Consider the following 20,332-nt stretch of genomic DNA (forward strand, 5'->3'; position numbering starts at 1 on the left):
GGAAATGCAGTTCAGTTCAAGAGGCCGACTTGTTCAAATCGTTGTACTTTCATTGGTTACGGAAAATGATGGTGGGTAGTCTGCATTGTTACAGTTGATTCCACTGTTGTGAAGCCTGCTTGTTGTCAGTTCAATTATCGTTTACATTGATATGGGATTTTTTTTTTTTTTTTTTTAACCAGACCTACTTCATAGGAGCCTCAATGTACAGAATCAATAGCCCCCTGCCAGCCAATCAGAAAATAGTATTTCTTGTCTCTTGGGGATACATTTCTATTAATATGCCTTGTAGTTTCTTTTAAAAGTATACCATGATTATTGTGTGGGTATTTTTGTATTTTCAAATTACTAATTACTTGTATTTTAATTAAATACATTTTTCACATCAGTAATTTGTATTTTATTTTGTTACATTTCATGAGCCAGTATTTGTAGTTTGTAACAAAATAGTTTTTGATGTATTTGTGTCCACCTGTCTATGGCCTTGGATTGAATACTTTTGGAATCCACTGTATTAAATAATTGTGCAAATTAACAAGTGTTGGAATAAACTGACTTTCTGAATCCTTTGTGCTGAAAAATATTTTAATGGACTCCCATCAAGCAATGGCATTTCTTGTTTAAAGAATAATTTCTTGTTTCATCAAAATCAAAGTGATACACACTGTTATTGCTACAAAGATAATGTTGTATAAAAAATGTTTCTGGACAACAATAGGATTCTGGCCCAGCTCACAGAAATGAGAAGGCTAGAACAGAAACAGATGAAAATATGTTAACACATAACTTATGGCGTACACTGCCCAGAGGACATCAATAGCTAGGGTGTTCAGTAATGCCTCTCTCTTAGCATTTGGCCTTTTTGCCATAGTTGTCAACAATATCCTCAGTGATGCTGTCATCCTCTTCAACATCAGCGGTCACCTTCTTGCCCACCAGCTGGAAGATGTCTTCTGGTGGCACCCCTTTTGGCTCCCCCACTTTCACCGTCATCATGTCTAGGGTCAGGATAGTGTCCTTTGGAATGGCAGTCTTTGCCACAACAGACTTACCCAGCTGCAACAGAGTGAGTGTTTGTGTTTTACATACTTTACCATGTAGCATACTGAATTAAATACACAAATGAAATGCACAGAGCTTTCTAATATTCAAACTCCAATTATTCAACCACTTTTCTGATTCTTAGTGATAATGGTTGTGCTGATTCACTTTTCTGATTCTTAGTGATAATGGTTGTTCATTCCCCAGCACTATAAGAGACTGGGATAATCTTTTGCAATGCAATCTTTACCCACTTACAAAGACCATGGGGCAGAAGCATCAATGGTGGGTACGCACACTAACTACTAACTACTAACATTCAACCCGTTTAGGGCGTGTCTTCAAGAAAATGAAGCCTAAGGTTGTCCAATCAGTTAGTCCTGGTCATACATTTCCTTACCTGCTACCCTAACGCATAAACACCCACCTTATCGTGGCATGGCACCTCACAGGGTAGCATCTGTTTAGTGCCCGTGCCCAGAGCCCGCTCCACGGTGCGAATGGAGCGCACAAGCTCTGCCAGCTCACTGAAGTCCAGAGAGGCTTCATGGTCACTACCTTTCCAGGTTTTGTCAAGGGTCACATGGCGTTCTACCACCTTTGCACCAAGTGCTACTGCCCCCACACTAATGCAGATTCCTGACTCATGACCCGAGTATCCGATGGGAATGTCCGGGAACTCCTTCTGGTACTCCTGTGTTTGCAACAGAATATTTGTTAAATGTACAACTGTCCATACAGATTATTCTGCAGCATTTTGTATAGCTGTATCTGCATATCAATGGTCATGTATATCACAGTCTGAAGGACACAATACATTATTAGTGAGTGCTTAGTCTACATCTCTTCATGTTAAACATGTAAAACTACTTCATGAAGAATGTCTCACAGTGATGACACGGAGGTTAACATCTTCAGCCACGAGAGGATAGGCACTGGTGCACTGCAGAATGCAAAAGTTTTGGTTGTGCTTCTTCACTGTTTGGTAGACACGCCGCATGGTCTCCATGGACTGCATTCCGCTGGACACCACCATAGGCCTGCCTGTTATGAGAAGGATCAGCAAAAAATTAACATGATATTAACAGCAAAAAGCAAAAAGACTGCATCAAGTTAATGGAAATTAACTCTCCAGAGAAGGCTCTCTGTGTGTTGTAAGCGTCCATTTTAAAATTACTGAATTGCTGTGATAGCATATGTTTATTATGTAGATATTACAGGTCCTGTAAAATGTAATGAAATTTGGTGTTTACCGTAAGACCTTAATAGACCTTTCTTTTATTTGCTGGGTTTTATTTGTCCAAACGTGTAGCCGCATCAGACCAGTAAAAGAGGCCTGTGTCTAATTGGGACTCTTTAGATAAATCTAACCAGATCCTCACCTTTTTTTGCTGTCTTTTCAAGGTAGGGAAAGTTATTGGTATCTCCAGATCCAACTTTGAAAAACGGAACATTCAACTCATGGAGGAATTCTACAGCCATCTGAATGGGAAAAGACAGCAACATTTCTTCCTTAGTATTTCTTAAAGATATTCATGTAGAAGAATATATTTAATTCCAGCGTTTGAAGAAACTTATACAATACTTTAGACCTAAAACAGAACAGACATGAGGGACCAGCAATGTCAACACAAAGAATCCATGCCAACTGTGCCATGCCCACAGATAAAGACACACTTTACCTCATCCATGCCTGATGCGGTGAAGAAGATGCCAACTTCCTTAGCATACTTCTGGAGCTCTCTGTATTGTTCATGACTAAACTCCAGATGACGCTTGTGTTCCCCATATGTCTTTCCCCAAGAGTGTTTAGAGGTGTAAGGGCGCTCCAGGGCACGTTTATTGAACTTAAATTCAAGTTCACTCTTTTGAAACTTGGCACAGTCAGCCCCAGCTTCCTACAAAATGACAAAATAAGTGCATTTTGATTTTGATTATTATGTACACTTTAAAAGTTAAACACAATTATTCAACCAAATAAACAGTGATTTCACAGAATATTATAGTATTTTGGGACAAAATATTATCGCAGGCCTAATCTTATATAGGAATATGCCTAGCCTATATATTATAGGAATCAGTATTTTAGGACATAGGCCTACTATATAGAAGTAGCCTACTATGAACAGGGGGTAAGGATATGATAAAGGTAGGCCTATTACAGACACAGAATATTAAAGAAGCATTATAGCCTAGATCAGGGGTCGGCAACCTTTGTGACATGCAGTTTGAAATTTTCTTCTCATCTAGTGTGCCATTATCAACAATAACACAAAGTTAAATTATGACACAAAATACAAAAACATTTCCAATATACCTGGAATGTTATTCATAACAATAACAGTATCTGTATTCTTAACAAAATAGCCACATCAACATTTCAAAGACTGAAAAACAGCTAGCCTACACATTTAAACTAAAACTAGTGTAGGCTGAGGCAACATCAAATTATCAGATGCCTAACAGACAGTCAGTGTGATCCCTTGCCCTGCTTTGCTTGACTGAGCTCTGTGATCTGGGGCTTGTAGTTAGTTACTTTGAGTTGCAAACATGCCTCAGAGTGCTCCGTTGTTAACCGACTGCGGGTGGGGCTGAGCACATGTTTCATGTGTGAGAACACCTGCTCACAGAGATATGTTGACCCAAAGACTGACAGCAGCGCCATTGCAATGCCCCTGAGACAGCTGAATTTCTCAGGTGTGCCCAGCAGGTGAGGATGTGGGCTCCGTGATCTTTCACTGGTGTGGCTTCCAACTGTTGAGCTCTGCAATCTTGGTCACCCACAGTGTTGAGCTCTTCAGCTCAATCAGCTGCATTTCCATGTCCTCTGTATCCAGTCGATCAGAGTAGCATCCAAATCATGTCCATCAAAGCTGTCGGGCTTGATCAAGATAGAGAACGTTGGTCTGTACCTTTTAAAATCCACAAATCGCGTTGTGAACTCCGCCTCCAGCACACCTAGTGTTAATTTTGTCACCTATTTTTAATTTAGTCTTAGTCTTGTGATGAAATGTCCTTTTTAGTCTGTCATATTTAGTCATTCAAATATCATTTTTGTTAGTCAAGTTTTAGTCGACTAAAAGTCTCGTCATTTTAGTCTAGTTTTAGTCAAAAGAAAACTAAAGGTATCTTAGTCTCAGTCAGTTTTAGTCAACACATTTTAGTCTTTTTTTTTTATAACAAATTATTTCTGATTACCATTTGAGTCAAATAGTCATCAACAGGACTGAGGTGGAGCATGTCACCAGCTTCACACTTATACACTCATACTGTACATAGCCATATTCTACTGCTTTTCATCCTGCACATACACTTATTATTAATACTATTGTAATGTTACTGTTTCTGCACTACAATGGTACTGTTACCACACTGCACATAGTTGTACATACTGTACATATCTGTCTATAGGGTTCATACTAAATATCCATATTTATTCAGTTAATCTGTAATATATTCTGTTAATACACTGCATATATCTATATTGTTCTTACTACTACTATAATGGTACCACCACTACATTGCACATACCTGTACATGTTGTTCATATTACAGTACATAGCCATATTTATTCTGCTCTTATAAGGTAACTGCTAATACACTGCACATATTTATATTTAATTTATGCTACTCTAAACCACCTTCTGCAAAACAACTGTATACTACTGTCTACACTGCACTATGTCTTGTCCTGTCTATGCACCACCTGCCTATACTGTGTATATCACATTGCACTTTTCTGCTTTTTTGCACTTCTGGTTAGACGCAAATTATGTATTATATTCATCTGGACGATTATCTGATAGTGATGCAAGTTTCAGCAAATGCTTTGCAAGTGCTGCTTTAGAGGTCCCCTCAGGTGTCGCCAAAGACCATGGTTAAGGTCCAAGAGGGTGAGAAAAAACTTCTCTCATGTCCAGTCTTTAACATGATGGTCTTGCCATGTGCCTGCGTTTCTTTTTTGACTCATGCTTGTAAATGTCTTTAATTTTTGCTTTGCCAATGTATCATGGAATTTGTGCTTAGGTGTATCTGACTCCAGCCTCTATGTCATGATCTTTGCCTGTAGTATGAGCCTGAATCAGATCATCCCTAACCTCTTGTGTTGCTTTACCTGCTGTAGATATGCAAATGAACTCCATGTTCCTCTGAAAATGGATTGATCCAATTTCAGTTTCTGTCTCATCAGATCTAACTGTGTAAAATGTTTAAAACTGTTGTAAATATATGTACTTGTAGATCAAGTCTTGGAAAATAGTTATTATTTCTTGTCAATGGAAATGATTTTAACATCAGATGAAAGACAATTTTAAGTATGATAATAATAATAATAATAATAATAATTGTACATAATGAACAATGTGTAAAGTATGAATATTTTCATCAACCAGTTCATCTACATCTCATTCCCACATTCTTACTAGTCAAAAGTACAACTGAAATGTATAATGTAGATCATTTTAGCACCTGTGATGCATTTACCATCATTTCCCAACTATTAGCTGCAGCTTATACATTGATTTTGCAAAATTTCTTCAGCTATGAGGTTAATACACGGGGGCAGTTAATATGGTATATGGTTTTGTTTCTTTTAACTTGCATAAAACACTGTCCTGTGGCTTATACAAAATACGGCTAATACACAGGAAATTACTGTATGTATTTCATGTGCCCTGGACATTATAAAATTATAATATTTATGTTAAGCTGGGTACATGTGGTGATGTGAACAATTTTCATATGGTATTCCTTGAATGTAAAGGTAATATGTGATTGGTAATCATGATGTTTTGATCTCTTGGAATATCTCTTATGGGTAGTTTCAATAAAATACTAATTTACTGAATGGGGTGTTTCCGAATAGTACATTTACAAATAGTAAATAGCATAGCAATGCAGACCTATGTAATCATTTGTATTTCAAGTCTCTGCTGGGAGGTAGGAAGGCATAAATACATTGATTAATGAGGTAGTGGGCATTTCAATTAGTGCTGCAACACGTTGTGTCTCTGAAAATGTAGATTTGCTCATTATTACACATAAATCTTTTTATCAACCAAATTTTATCAACCAAAATGAAGGGCAAAATCACATAATGATTCAAAATATGTATGCCAACATCAAACACCACATATGCATCAGTAATAATGAGGTTTGGATTATTTTCTGGGCTCTTATGAGTGGTTTAACAAAAAAAAGCCAATAGGCGGAATTTCCTTTTTTCAAATCAGAGGTCAACTTTGAAGGCACAAGATCCAAGACAAAGCTACAAGATCCAACTTGCTATCATACAATTTTATACTCCAGAGATATGTAGCTTTCAGAAAAATATAGTGAGAATGACAGTTGAATCACAATAGGCCTACCTTGCCATGACGCGAAACGCGGGATGTCATTCACATCCACGCTTTCATCAAGTGCAATGCTAAACACCGCAGCATCTTTTAATCCAGCTGTTTGCTGAGCTCTGACATTCTCAGCCATTTCATCAATACGTCGCTGAACACTTCTAGCTGACGTGGGAATGTCCTTTATTCGTGACTTGATGGTTTCTTTATTTGGCAAGCTTTCAAAAAGAGCATCTGAGCAACTGATAAAAGCATCCTTAAATAATAAATAAATGGATGGAATGGAATAAATAAATTCGCCATCCGTAAACGGCTTACGCTTTGCAATGCAATAGCTTGCTTCTGTCCCGTGATTTTTAGCAGTGGTAAAAAACTTGAAGGAGCTAGCTTGTTTTCCATATCTGGACACAGCACGTTTAATTGACTCTGTCCGCTTGGTCTTTGAAGGTCTTCTCGTGTTTCGTCTCAGAATGACGCTTAACACTTGACGTTCTGCACACAACATTCTCACAGCATAAAGTGCACACACGGACCTTCACAAATACAAAACCAAACTCGTCTGGCAGGACTGGAATGGCCTAGTTTTAGCCTTTTCAGCAGCCGGCGTTGCCATTGTTCACAATATCATGCTCTGTCATTTATTCATATGGCAGCACGAAGACAGCGGACAGTGCGCTTAGGTCAGGTCACGTCACACACTTTGATCTGAAATTCGCGCGCCTGCAACTTAACTGACGCAAATCCACGCAGTGGTGTCCTCCGGGTCGGCAGTCAAACGCTCAGAGACACAGGCAGATGCTTTTATTTTTAAAACGGGACAGATAAAGTGAGTATCGTTCTGAGGTGCCAGCGTGTCAGTGTTTATCTTGCGGCCGTGCCATAGGTTGCCGACCCCTGGCCTAGACAGTTAGGCTAGCCCTAGGCTACTATATAATACAAAAAAATCAACAAATGAATCTTGCCTATCCTTCAATTTCATGAGCCTCCACATAGCCTACCTACCCTGGGGCTGTGAAACCACCACGGTCGGCCAGTTGGCTACACGGAAATGTAATTTTACTCTATTTAAGCCGAATCCATACAGACTTAGGCTACGTTACACCCCAAAAATACACTGTAAAGTTTGTCAGATATGTTCACAAACATTATAAGGAAAACTCGTGTTGTTATAGCCTACCTTAGACAGTTTAATCATTTTCTTTGCGATTTCAATATCTCCTTGATGATTTTGTCCGATTTCTGCTATGATGAAACAGGGATTGTTACCCCCGATCATTCTTCCTGGGCAAATCTCGAATTTAATAGGCATACTGAAGATCTTGCAGCAAAAACTAGTAGGCCTACAACACTTTAACGTCTATATGGGGGAAAAATGACTGAAGGCTTCTTCCAGTTACACACACTCCCCTCTCACAGACACACTCAAATGCAACGTCGGCTCACACTTCCGGGATCATCTTTGGCAGGTCACATGTAGCCTACACGCCCATGTTTTTCAAAATAAAGGTCTCTGGATCAAATACAAATATAGCCTACTTTTACTATTTAACTATTTCGTACAATTTTATTTAATCATTGAACTGTCTAATTAGAAGAAAATATGCAATATGTCTGCACACAATGCAAATAGGCTACCATAAAATGTAATCATTATCAAATAAGACTCAAAGTTTTGTATGTTTTGTCATGATTTGAAATTAGAAATTATTTGTAGCTGTGATAATTATTTGTAGTAATTGTCAACAATAGCCTACAAACATAGGCTACACTAGCGAGGTGAAGTTAGTTTGATACTTGATATTCAGATATTTGACAGATTTTCAATTGTTTTTTTTAATGCGGCCGGTTTCACCCAGTGTTTGCACACAGTGTACAAAGAGATGACCTGTCTACTTGCTCCCAGCCGACCGGAACCGTCTATAAAGTACCTTCTGAATAAAAATTCAAAATTGAATATCTGTCGAATATCGAATATCAAACTAACTTCACCTCGGTGGCTACACTAGGCTTACAAATCTATTCTACGGGTAAACAAGATCTGTTTTACAGCTAATCACGCTACAGTTAAGCTACACATATTTTACCATTAGGCCTACAAATATATTTCAGTTACAATAATGTTTTACATACAAAGCTGTCCAGTTACAAATCTTTTATGCAGGTAGGCTACGCAGACTTATGCACCACCTTGGGGATCAAAAGTGTCTAATGTAGGCTACTGTGTGTGTCACGATTTGTAACTGTAAAACTGAGTTGACTGTACAGAAAATGTACACAAACACATTTTCAGGCCTAGTAGCCTAGGCTACATATGTCCTTCTATCTAGTAATCTACGGTAACAAACCACCAACATTTGATTTAGTGACTACCCATTGTCACGCTTGAGTTATATGACTATGGGTGTAGTTACACTTGACTGTAAAGCTCTTTGTTTCAACCAGCTGTGTTGGTTTGCAAAGATCAATATAATTGGATGATTTTGATCACTGGTTCCTGTCTCATCTTCTTGATTCCGAATTGGTGAGGTGAGGTCTGGGACCTTGGATTTAGAATCCTGAAAGCCCTTGGTTGTCTGAGACAGCAAGGCGAGAGGGCTGATCTTCTGACCCCCGGTGACGGGATCCTACTGAAAGGGAATTCTCCTGAGACATCGGAGCGAGAACCAGTGATCAAGCAAAAAGGCGAAAGTTCGGTGAGTAAATAAATAAATAAATAAATAAATAAATAAATAATCTCCTCCGTAGGGAGTCAAGACTATTTTGTAGTAGTAGTCTTTGGATGAAAAGAAAACCAGAGCGAGCAGGCTCAGGGTTGACTCATTCTAAATAGAAAAACTACTAAGAGGGCTATTTGGTAGAAGTAGTCCTATGATGAAAAGAAACCCAAAGCGAAGAGGCTCAGGGGTGATTCATCCTAAATAGAAAAACCTATAGGTTTATGAGATCCTTTCAATATTTTTAAGGACCTCTACATAGTGCTCATTGGTGAGGGAAATAACAGTTTTGCATGTTATTTGTGATGATCTAAAGTGTATATTTACACGGTTAGCCTCAAATTACTGTGCATTGATTTAATCAATGACTAAAATGTCATAGGTCGCAACCTCCTTCATCATTCTCCAGTGTTTTATACATTTTGATATCTGATATCTCCGCCTAGGAATATCTGTTGTTTTAACTAAATTGAGTGAAGCTTTGGAGGAAAAATCCAATGCTGTGTGCTGTGCTATAAAGACTGTTGGATGCCTGGGCTAAAGCATGAAGGCCATCCTTGCTCTCCCCAATCCACTGCAAGTCACAGGAGCACATAATTTTTATGTGAGGTGATGGGTATGTTAATTACATCAGATTACATATTCCAGTTTTGGTTTACATTTTCCAGTTGTAAATTTAATGAAGGCCCAATAGAAAGTATGACCATATATTGCTTAAATGCAGGCTAATTGTTTCTCCAAGCTTCCTGCTTCCCATGCTAATAGAACCTGACGCAAGTTATCCTGTTCCATGTGTAGGCTGCAAACACTGGAAGCCATGCGGACGCTATGTTCTTGCTTCAAGGTAGACACAGATGTGTTTTGACTGTTGATTGGCTAGGTGTGTAGGCCTTGAGCCCTACCAGGTCCTGCCTTGAGGCCACCATACACTATGGTGAGCGACTGGCTGAATGGGCGACAGTGGAAGACATACAGGTTCTAGGGGGCAGAGAAGGTTCTGGATAAAAGGGGGGGAGGGGCACAAGTGGTAGAACATTTAGCTTGGACATATGTATTAGGCATTGCTCCACAATCTCGTGCTTCTGGCAGTGACAACACTGACAAGAGTTGAAGCATATCAGTTAAATACATACTTGGGGGCCAGTTTAGCAAAGTTGTAATCTTACCAAGTCAAGTCAAGTGCTTTTATTTGTCACATACATTTTACATGTAGTGAAATGTAAAAGGGTCCTTTGCTTTGCATTTGAATAAAAGAACATAACGCAAATATATATATATTTATATATATATATATATACTGTATATATATACTATATATATATATACAGTAAATAAAAGCAATATATAAATAAATAAATGATGCAAGTTAAAAACATCTGTCTTTGGGAGAAGAAAAACTTATTTAAAATACATATCTCTTAATAGGACACAGTGTTATAGGCGACAACATTTTAGCTAAAGGGATAATCTTGCAGCCTTGCTGCAGATTATAAGGGGGAGTCTGATTAAGAGTAGTCTGATAATAGACAGCTAGCTCTTGCAGTGTATCAAGTTATGATTAAAGATAGCTTTTTCTTTCATGGAGGATGAGAGGTTGTTGATGTTGAATTCACTACACTGAACTAATATTGAACTAATAGGTTCATATGTTTATTAACAACACACCCACTGCAGTTGTTATATTGGTATTATTTTTTTCCCCTCATCATTGACATTGAAAAGGTTTTACAACTGTTTTACAGCTATGCAAACCAGTGTCAAGATGATAATATGGTATGATGACATACATACTAGACCGTATCGTTTACAATGATTTTGGATACAGCAATAAAATAAAATAAAATAAAACACAACTTTTCATTTGTTTCAGACGTTCAGAATATGTTCAGAATAAAGTTCTAACCAAGTTCTTTAAAACATTCCTTTAGGCCTGCTTTAAACAATGTGGAAAAAGGTTCAGATAATTTATAGCTTTGCTGTATGATAAACAATTCTTGATATGAGGCACACAAAAAGAGTATCCATGAAGATCATGATCATGTGAATTTATATTTCATTGCTATTTACTAATTTGGTGACTGACCATAGCAGTATTGCAATTGAAATCTTTTTAAATAATGTTAGCTGAAACTTAGGAAGCACTACTGGGGCCTTGGGCCCAGATATGTGTATCTCTGTGTTTTGTTTCAGGTGCAATCAGTGGTCAAAAGGGGGAGCCTTACAGACACTACTCTTTTTTCTTTTGTCTACTGTTTCTTTTTTCCCCTTGAACTGTTTGGTTATTGTTTTTATCACTGGTACTCTGTGGTATGTAAACTTTTCTTCACACCCTGTGAGAAAGCAAGACAGTCAGGGCCACTTTTATACATGTAACCATGTTTCATTTCATTCATTTCCTTTACTGGGTTCTATTTGAGAATTGTTGAGAGACATTTCTTATGTGTTTTGGTTTTATATTCAGCTTTGCCTAGACACATGGTAAACATGGTACACATGGTAAAGAGACTTACTGCATTACTTTCAGTTAATTAGTAGGCTCATTCTGATTCAATCAGATGTGTGCCATTGTTTCAAAAGCTTCAAGTCTTTTAAAGGGGGACTTGAGAGTATTGGATTCAGAACTTATTATTTTTATATTATGCAATTTAGGTCCTGATGCCTCTAAATCGGTTGATAATCTGAAAAGGTGGTACACCAATGGGATTAACCCAACCTGATATAAAAATGATATAGACGAGTTTGGATAGTTTAGGGGGATTAACCAAATATATTAAATGTATATAAATTCTTTTTTGTTTACTAGCTCTTGTTCTGATTGTCATGATGGTTTGTTTTTGATTTACTGTGGTTGTTATTGTACACCAATCATGTGTAGCTATTTTTCATGAATTATGAAGAAATCAGTTAAATCGTGAATCTAGTCATGTACCTGCTTATTTGGATCTGACTAACTTTAATAAAACAATTGTATAATCGTTTATATTTTATATAGTGGCAATATTTGATGAAATGTTCCAGCCATAAAGGCTGACAAAGGGGCACTGAGAGAAAGTGGAATAGAACATTATGTCCAATATTCCAATGTGTGGTTTAATGTTCTGCATTATGTCCAATATTCCAATATGTGGTTTAATGTTCTGCATTTCTCATTAGTAGGTCACTTTGATACTAAAAGTATGATTCTATGTATTTCCTAGGGTTAGGAAATTATGTTAGGGTTATGACTGTATGATATCTGTATTGTCCCTGTGTATATCTCTGTGTGACTCTATTTAGCTGTGTCAGTAGCTATCTGCTCCGGATTGCCAGGTTGCCACTAATCAGAGTCTGATTCAGTGTAGTCCACGTGGGATGGGATGATACTTAAACCCTAACTATTTCCTTGTCTAGTTAGAACAGCTGATGGATCTTTAGGTGAAGTCATGCTGTCTCTCCCTTGATGCGCATCATTGTAAATAAACTCTGTTCCTGATTTTTCATACAATTGGTCTGACTGGGTCTCTATTAAATCTATGGTATCAAAATTACCATCAGCGTTCACCATGTTGTGTATTTGTTAGCGTGTTAGTCTCTTTGGTTGTACCTCATTTGTTATCCCCGTGTTGATGTGTGTGGTAAACCCTTATTATGTGTTACATGTGCGGCTGAGACTACCCCTGTGTTGCCCTATGTAGTTATCTGACTCTGTCTGTGTTTGCCTTGATACTTGTTCTAATAAATGGCCGTCTTGGCCAAAGGTGATTCTTGTCTGTGGGTGAGATCGCTACATTGGTGTCAGAAGTGGTATGGGCCCCTCCAGGGGCGCAAAGATCCACGCCAGATCAAGATGGAGAAGAAGGCCGAAGACCAGACCAGTAAGATGGCGGCAAAACTCAGCAAATGCAATTGTCCTTTTAAGGACTAGCCAGCTCGCTGAGCTCGCCACTGCGGAGGGTGGAGGACCTTCCGGCATAGCCGACGAGAGCTGCCAACGCTGGCGGAAGTGGCCCCGGTTGATGTCGTGGAAGTGTCCGCGGCTGGCAAGAAGTTCCCAGCTCGACGCCGATGTCGATGCTGCCGTCTTTCGAGGATGTCATCCCTAGAGAGCGCAAACTCTCTGACGACCTTGGAACACGACCACAGCGGCCGGGTTTCCACCGCCAGCTAGTGTTGATGAACTGACCGATGTGTCGGTTAATTAACCCGGTTCGTGCCACTGAGCCAGGAGAATCAAGTGCCAAACGTCAGTAAACCGACTCACTGTTCCTAACATCATTCGTTATCGTTTTCACATACAGCAACACTAGCTTGATTGGCTGTGCTCGAGTGTTCTCGTCGCTACTCTTTCATCTTATCGCGTATTAACGCCTCTACTGGAGTGGTAGTCAAACTATGATAAGCCTGTATGGCTCTGGGCCTCATAACTGTGGCTGCCAAACGAGTCAAACCGGTCGCTAGGTTCTCGGCAAGTTCCAGTAATCAACCGATCACATAAGCCTTTCTAGTGCATAAACTAGATGATTATGTTCATGGAAATTTTATCGATGGAAAAGTATAGTTAGTTTATCTTAGTTTATCGTGTCTTGGTTCTCGGCAAGTTTGATTCATTATAACCAGCCTTGTTAGTGCATCGTGGATGATTTGTTCATGGCAATTCACACATTATCGATGGGGAAGTATACATCTCACACTAGCCTACACGTCATATTAGGCCTATCTTAAAGTTATAAAGTTAAATGTTAGAGAAGTGAATGTTGCTGGCTTCATGTCACGAAGACCGTGCCAGCATAGGCGGAGTTTGATATTCGAGCCAGGGGGGGCAGACAAAAAAAAAAAAAAGAATTGTAGCAGCTGAGACCTGGCCTACCACTTGGGGAACACAGCATGAGGACATTTGGAGAAAACAAACATGCTAAATAAAGATATATATAATTACATTGTAACAATTTAACAATTCATCCTTATGAAATCCAATGCAGCAAGGCTGTCTTGAAACGCAATAGACAGGGGTGTCGCCTATAGCAGTTGAAAACATTCAGGGCTTAGCCCATAGTCTGGTTGCTGCACTTTTGATGAATGAATCCACCGCCTCTAGCCTCATTTGCGCCACATTGATTGCATATTTTGTACGATCATACTTTGTCAATTAAAGAATACATTATAAGTTTGAACCTATAATGAGAAATTGCCACAGGCATTATATAATTTGATTGGCAATTGAGCGGGTCAGATGGAACGTCAAAGGCCCAGGTACACTTCTGTGGACAGTTTTTTGCAATATGGTTGCAGAAAAGCAAAACATTCTATTCCCAAAGCAAGTGGAATACCTGCATCTACCTAACTAGGCCTATTGAAAGTGCTGTTGCAGGGGAAACATCATGCTGATGAATCCTCTTTAAATCCATCAGTGTAGAGCACTTCCCCTTTGAGTAGTTAGGTATAGACATACATCAACCTTAAGAGCTTCCCATGCTGCATTAGTGTTTAAAGTGTTCTCTCCCTCACACACTAATGCACAGGGATGGATTACTGCACGGGCCTACCGGGCCCAGGCCCAGGGGCCTAAGAGGTCAGGGGGCCCTGAAGCCCAAGCCTTTGCATGGAATCATTGCCTCAATATCAACAAATCAGGATGTAGGCTATGGATCTGATTGAATTTAGTATTGGCCATCCCCAAAATGCACCAGAATACAGGAAATCACATCAAACAAATTAAAAAATGTCTGGGAGAGGACCCCCAACCCCCCCTCCCACATATGCGACAATTAGTGGGGGCCCTTAATACATCTGGGCCCAGGGGCCCGAAAGTTCATAATCTGTCCATGCTAATGCAGGCCTACTTTGTGTAAAGAATTCTTTCTGAAACATAAAAGAAACATTAATTATTAAGGAAAATATTTCTCAAGGTATAGTACAGATGTAAACATTCTATAGATTTAGCAAAATACACAGATGAGGATTACCTACAGCTTCACTTTCACAAAATATGAAATCAATGTGACTTTTCAAGCAGAGAGTGCAATAGATTTGTAGTACAGATTGCAACTTTTATTATGTGGTTATATATGGTTTGCCACTGTGTATAATAATTCAGCTTGACTCTTTATGCATTTTAACATCTGTGCATCAAGAGCAATCTCATTCTATTGCTTAACTGCATGATATCAGCAAAGACAATAACTCAGAATTAAAGGGCTATATGCTCACTGCAACATCAATGCTATTTTAAATGCTGATCATTACAATATGACAACAAATATATCATTCTCACATCACAGCATTAATATATTTTATAGGAGGACATTTTCATCGGTTCAATAAAACAAAATGAAACCAGGATGTCTGGTTTTCTTTTCCTGAGATTTTAGCAGTAAATATTAAGTAGGGACTATTTAGGCATACCTATTAACCAAAACAGTGGTGGCTATTTTCTACCAATTCAACATTTTAGATTTTTCTCATGTATATCACAGCATCACCCACACATAAACATAAAGTGTGATATGTTTCATGTAATGTAACATAATCTGTAATTGGAGTTTAGCATATATGTGATAGTATCATCTGACATTCTAGCGGTTATATCCCATGAATAAGCTCTGTTATCATTACATATAATGCTGTCCATGCATGCTCTAAATGGGTATGGAAGCTCTGATAATCAAAAAGCATCAGTATAGCTGGTCTGAGTAAAGCCATTTTAAGGTTTAGGGAAGTATTATTTGTTGACATTACTCAATTAAGGAATTTGTGAAGTTCAACTCAAAATAAGCAAAAGGTACATTAGGTGGCCATTTTTGTAATCAAATATGAAGACTATTTTAGATGTAGCCTGAAAGTAAAGCCATTTATGATGTGGCCTACAGACAGGATTAGCCATCCTCTCCTCTCTTTACTCTGCCCTTCATCATTACAGTACATGCATATCATCCAATCATCCCATTCAGGCTTTTGAATGCACTTATTCACAACTTCCCAGAACATTTGAAATTAATATAACCTGAACTTTTAAAAGTAATTCATATATATACACTATGCCGGTCAAAGGTTTGGGGTCACTTAAAAATTTTAATTCCACTCCATTATAGACAGAATACCAGCTGAGATCAGTTGCATTGTTTTCAGGGCAGCATTTTTCAGATTACATTATGTTCTGGAACATTGGATGAATGGTTGCTGATAATATATAGCCATTTCTTTCTACAACAGTCGAGAACCATTTTGCAATTATTTAAGCACATAATGTAATCTGCTGCCCTGATTAAATAAAACATGCAACTGATCTCAGCTGGTATTCTGTCTATAATAGAGTAGAATAGAAAGTAGAAAAGGGACCCCAAACTTTTACTGTAGATTTATATATATATATATCTACAATCCTATATCTACAATCCTCCTTCCCAACATAAAAAAAAACTATTACACCTTTAAAAAGAAAAAAGAAATGCTTATGTCAGACAAATGCATTGTACATAATATAAACAATGATCTTATGAACCATATTGGTTCATAAGCTTGTATTATTAGAAGCATTTTTGGACTTATAAGCTATTGTCAACTGTGACATGCTCAAACACTTTGGTTTTGCCTTTGAAGCTGGTGGCCAAAAGAAAATCCCTTTGATCAGTTGAAAGAGCGGTGAAAGAACGTGGCCATTGCACATATACCTCCCGAAACTTGATAAAGTGTTTGTTCTTCTCATCCCACCTGTACACCAATGAGAAAGAATAGTCACTTCCTAGAACAAGGAAGTGTTGGTCCCTAAACTTGAAGGGCTGCAGAACCATGGCTCCTCGAGATGGGAATGCTTGGACTTCGACAAACTGTTTGCCAGTCCACTGGAGGACCTTTGAGTCCCCAATATAACAGGCCATAGCCAGATACAAGTCCCCATTTACATGAAACGACTTCACTGTAACAATGTCATCCATATTGGGGATATCAGTAAGTAAAGCAAATTTCTGGGTACTCTTGTTCCATTGGTAGATAACTGGAGCTTGTGATCGGCTTGCCAGGATAAGGTGTCCCTTGCCATCTATATCAATAAACTCTGCATCAGTGTCACGGAACCACTCATGAAGAAACTGGTAAGGGTAGAATCCAGTGTCATTCCATTTGTAAAGTGTTGATAAGCCAGCTTTAGAACTATCAACAACCAAAAAGAACCACTCGTCACCAATTTGAAAGACTTCAAGGTCATTGGGTTTAGAGATGTTGGATGCTTCAACAACTTGAAATTTTGTGAACTTATTCTGCTGTGGTTCAAATTTGTGGATGTGGGAACCATCAAAAAGCTGAGAGACAATAACAAAGGCCTGGTCGTCAATCACAACCGATCTGCACCCAACAATGGACCGCCCTGTAGCCACCAGAATACAGAAGGAAAGTTAGTATTGTTATTTATAAAAGGTTCACTCATTCATTACAGTTACACAATTTTAGTGTGAAAGCTTTTACAAAGTATATAGCATAGTCCAAAACAAACCTGTAATAGTGTCAAAAGGCCTGAAATTTATTTCAATGTGATCCCACTCCATAATGACACAGCTGTCTGAGTTTGGCACAGCCATTGCCACATATATGTCTTCTTTATAGGAGAAGATGTCAGCTGACATGGATGGTGTTGCCAGGGTCTGATGAAGGACAAAGTCTGATATGCATAATGGAGACGAACAGAAAAAAATGACAAAACATTCCAAAATACAACTTCAGCCAAGTCCTAATTTTTGTTTTGAATACCGTTATGTCAAATTGAACTGAACTGAAAAATCAACTGAAATGAAAATAAATAAATAAATAAATAATCTCTTAAATACCCATCACAGAATATTAATCGCAGTGTGACTATATAATCTGCTGACATTCTGATTACCAGTGGAAAGACACTCCTTCTGCTGGTCAGGTACATCTTTGAGACGCATGCCTTTCCTATCTCCTGGCCCCGCACAATAGACATCAGACACTGTGGCATTGGATTGCTTCAACCAGTCTATCAGCCACTTGGCCTGACAGTCACACTCAAACACGTTACCACGCAGATCCCTGCCAAAACAATCGGTGCAGAAAGCATGAGGCTGTTAATAATTGTGAATTGAGAAATAACTCCAGTTGTGTTTAGCAAAACCAGTTGTGTTTATGACAAAATCATCAATAAACAAAATACTCACAACTCTATGAGAGAGTCCAGACCAAAGAATAGGTTCTTTGGGAGTGATTTCATGTTGTTGCTGGCAAGTGACCTATTAGAGCCACCAATAAAAGCAGAATGAAAAGAGAGATTAACAGTGGATGTTGACATCTGTGTGCACTGATGTGTTTCTGAGTGTGAGTGTGTACGTGTGTGTGTGTGTATTAGTAAAAGTAATAACTCACAGGTGGGTAACATCACGAAGACCCCTTAGGGCATTTTTGGTAATTGTCTCGATTTGGTTGCCTTCAATAAATCTGGAAAAAATATGAACTATATGAAATATTATGTGTATATTTTGCTTTGTTCTCTCTGTGTTCCATTTGGTAGCATGTGTGGAAGAAAAAAAAAGACTCACAAATACTCCAGATGTGGAAGCCCAGAAAAAGCATCATCTTTAATGGCTGAGAGTGAATTAGAATTGAGTAGCCTTATTGGGACAGATAAATGTATAATGTGTTAACAGGTTGTATATATTTATGTGTCATGATTTGGAAGCTTACACTGACACGCACAAATATCTTCATGCCATACACAAAATTCAATACATTGAATTATGTATATTAGAATGGTAAAAAATGTAACACAGAGTCTAATGCATGAATGAAGGGAAAACTGCATGGCAGTCTCTTACAGTAACTGCAGTGATGGCATGAGGGCAAACATTGCCTCCTTGATTTCTGAAAAGCTTCCATTTACAATACTCCTGTAAAAGGCAGAAATAATAATAGCCTAATAATAATTATAATAATTCCATTATCTTTACTAATTCAAGTAAGCTAAGATAGCCTATATAAAAATGAAGGCATATAGGCTATGTACACATATTAGGGTACCATAAAAATAGGCTCACAAAGGTTAGGCTACATGAAAGGTCATAATAATAACAGTAGGAAATTGATAACTTAAACGTTTAGTAGCCTAGTTCATTCAGGACAATATCAGCATGTACTTACAGCGAATTAATGTCATTAGGAATCGTACGCGGAATGATAGACGACCCGACGCAAATGATGGAGTCTTTGGAGCAGGTGCATCCGGAAGGACATTTGAAAACCCTTTTAAAAAGTGACGGCTGAGATAAACTGAGCAACGTAAAAGTTATCCACAGGGATTTACGGATAATGATGCCTGGTAACATTTCAATGTCGTAATGCGCTTCTTTTACACCTCTCTACACGAGGAACAGACCGAGGTTGCTTTGTCCCGTTGCGCACAGTGGAATGTTGCTGCACCTATACGGGATGTCTGACCTAAGCAGCTTCGGCTGCAGTTATTTGCGATTACCTCATTAGTGATGGTGCATGGGTGGGAGGGTGGCCTTAGCATCACTGAATTCATGTTATTAGGAGTGATGAAAGAAAGTCTAATAGGCTACCAACGACAACGTCAACAAGAAGTGGGATACTGCGACGGCTTTGTAATTCGTCAACAAATATTGAATTGAGAAATTAGGCTAGCATAAGTGACAAATAATGGTTTAGTTTTATTTAGTAGGATTGACTACTGACCCGGTTGCTCTAAGAAACTACGTTTGCCGGATTTTTCTCATGCCCTTGAAAATGCCTATTAGGCTGGACTTAATGTAGCCTGCGGTTGACTGCAACACTGTCAGTAGTTTCTAGAAGTTACCACTTCCCAACGCATGGGAAATCTGGATAATGCTGCATCACATGCTACATTCAGGCTAAACTACAGACATGAGCTCAGCAGCCTTATGTCCTCATTAAGGTCCACATAGCTTACAATGCATCCATCCACACCCAACGATAGACTAGGCTACTTGTTTAAAATATACTTTTAATACACTTTATCTTAATATTAACTATTTGTGCTGTAAATGTGTGAAAGCATAGGCACCCATCCCCTTTAATTTTAAGCTACTCAAAAAATGTAGTTCCCTGATACCACTTCACTACCAACTTTCACCAGAAGATGACGCAGTAGCCTATCCACAGCTAGTAAATCACAGATCACTGAATATAGCCCATTTTGTGTAGGCTACATTCACACTAAAGAATACGGGAGGGACGGACGGACAGGCAGACAGACAGACCGATAGA

The 20,332-nt window shown here is 38.5% G+C and overlaps 2 protein-coding genes across 2 annotated transcripts; both read right to left on the minus strand.

The window, feature by feature from the left end:
• Window positions 1–564: 564 nt before the first annotated feature.
• nansa (N-acetylneuraminic acid synthase a) lies at window positions 565–7,827 on the minus strand. The gene is made up of 6 exons (XM_048264216.1): window positions 7,567–7,827; window positions 2,724–2,939; window positions 2,424–2,523; window positions 1,931–2,085; window positions 1,469–1,735; window positions 565–1,056 (listed from the first exon to the last, which is right to left on the minus strand). The coding sequence occupies exons 1-6, from the start codon at window positions 7,696–7,698 to the stop codon at window positions 847–849; spliced, it is 1,080 nt and encodes a 359-aa protein (XP_048120173.1). The 5' UTR covers window positions 7,699–7,827; the 3' UTR covers window positions 565–846.
• Window positions 7,828–16,301: 8,474 nt separating this feature from the next.
• Window positions 16,302–20,332, minus strand: lgi2b (leucine-rich repeat LGI family, member 2b). Its single transcript, XM_048264371.1, has 8 exons — window positions 19,226–20,332; window positions 18,904–18,975; window positions 18,628–18,699; window positions 18,455–18,526; window positions 18,250–18,321; window positions 17,955–18,124; window positions 17,568–17,732; window positions 16,302–17,441 (listed from the first exon to the last, which is right to left on the minus strand). Exons 1-8 carry the CDS (start codon window positions 19,408–19,410, stop codon window positions 16,624–16,626), a joined length of 1,626 nt encoding a protein of 541 aa, XP_048120328.1. The 5' UTR covers window positions 19,411–20,332; the 3' UTR covers window positions 16,302–16,623.

This window comes from Alosa alosa, chromosome 1, assembly GCF_017589495.1.
Source record: "Alosa alosa isolate M-15738 ecotype Scorff River chromosome 1, AALO_Geno_1.1, whole genome shotgun sequence".
NCBI classification, from domain to species: domain Eukaryota; kingdom Metazoa; phylum Chordata; class Actinopteri; order Clupeiformes; family Clupeidae; genus Alosa; species Alosa alosa.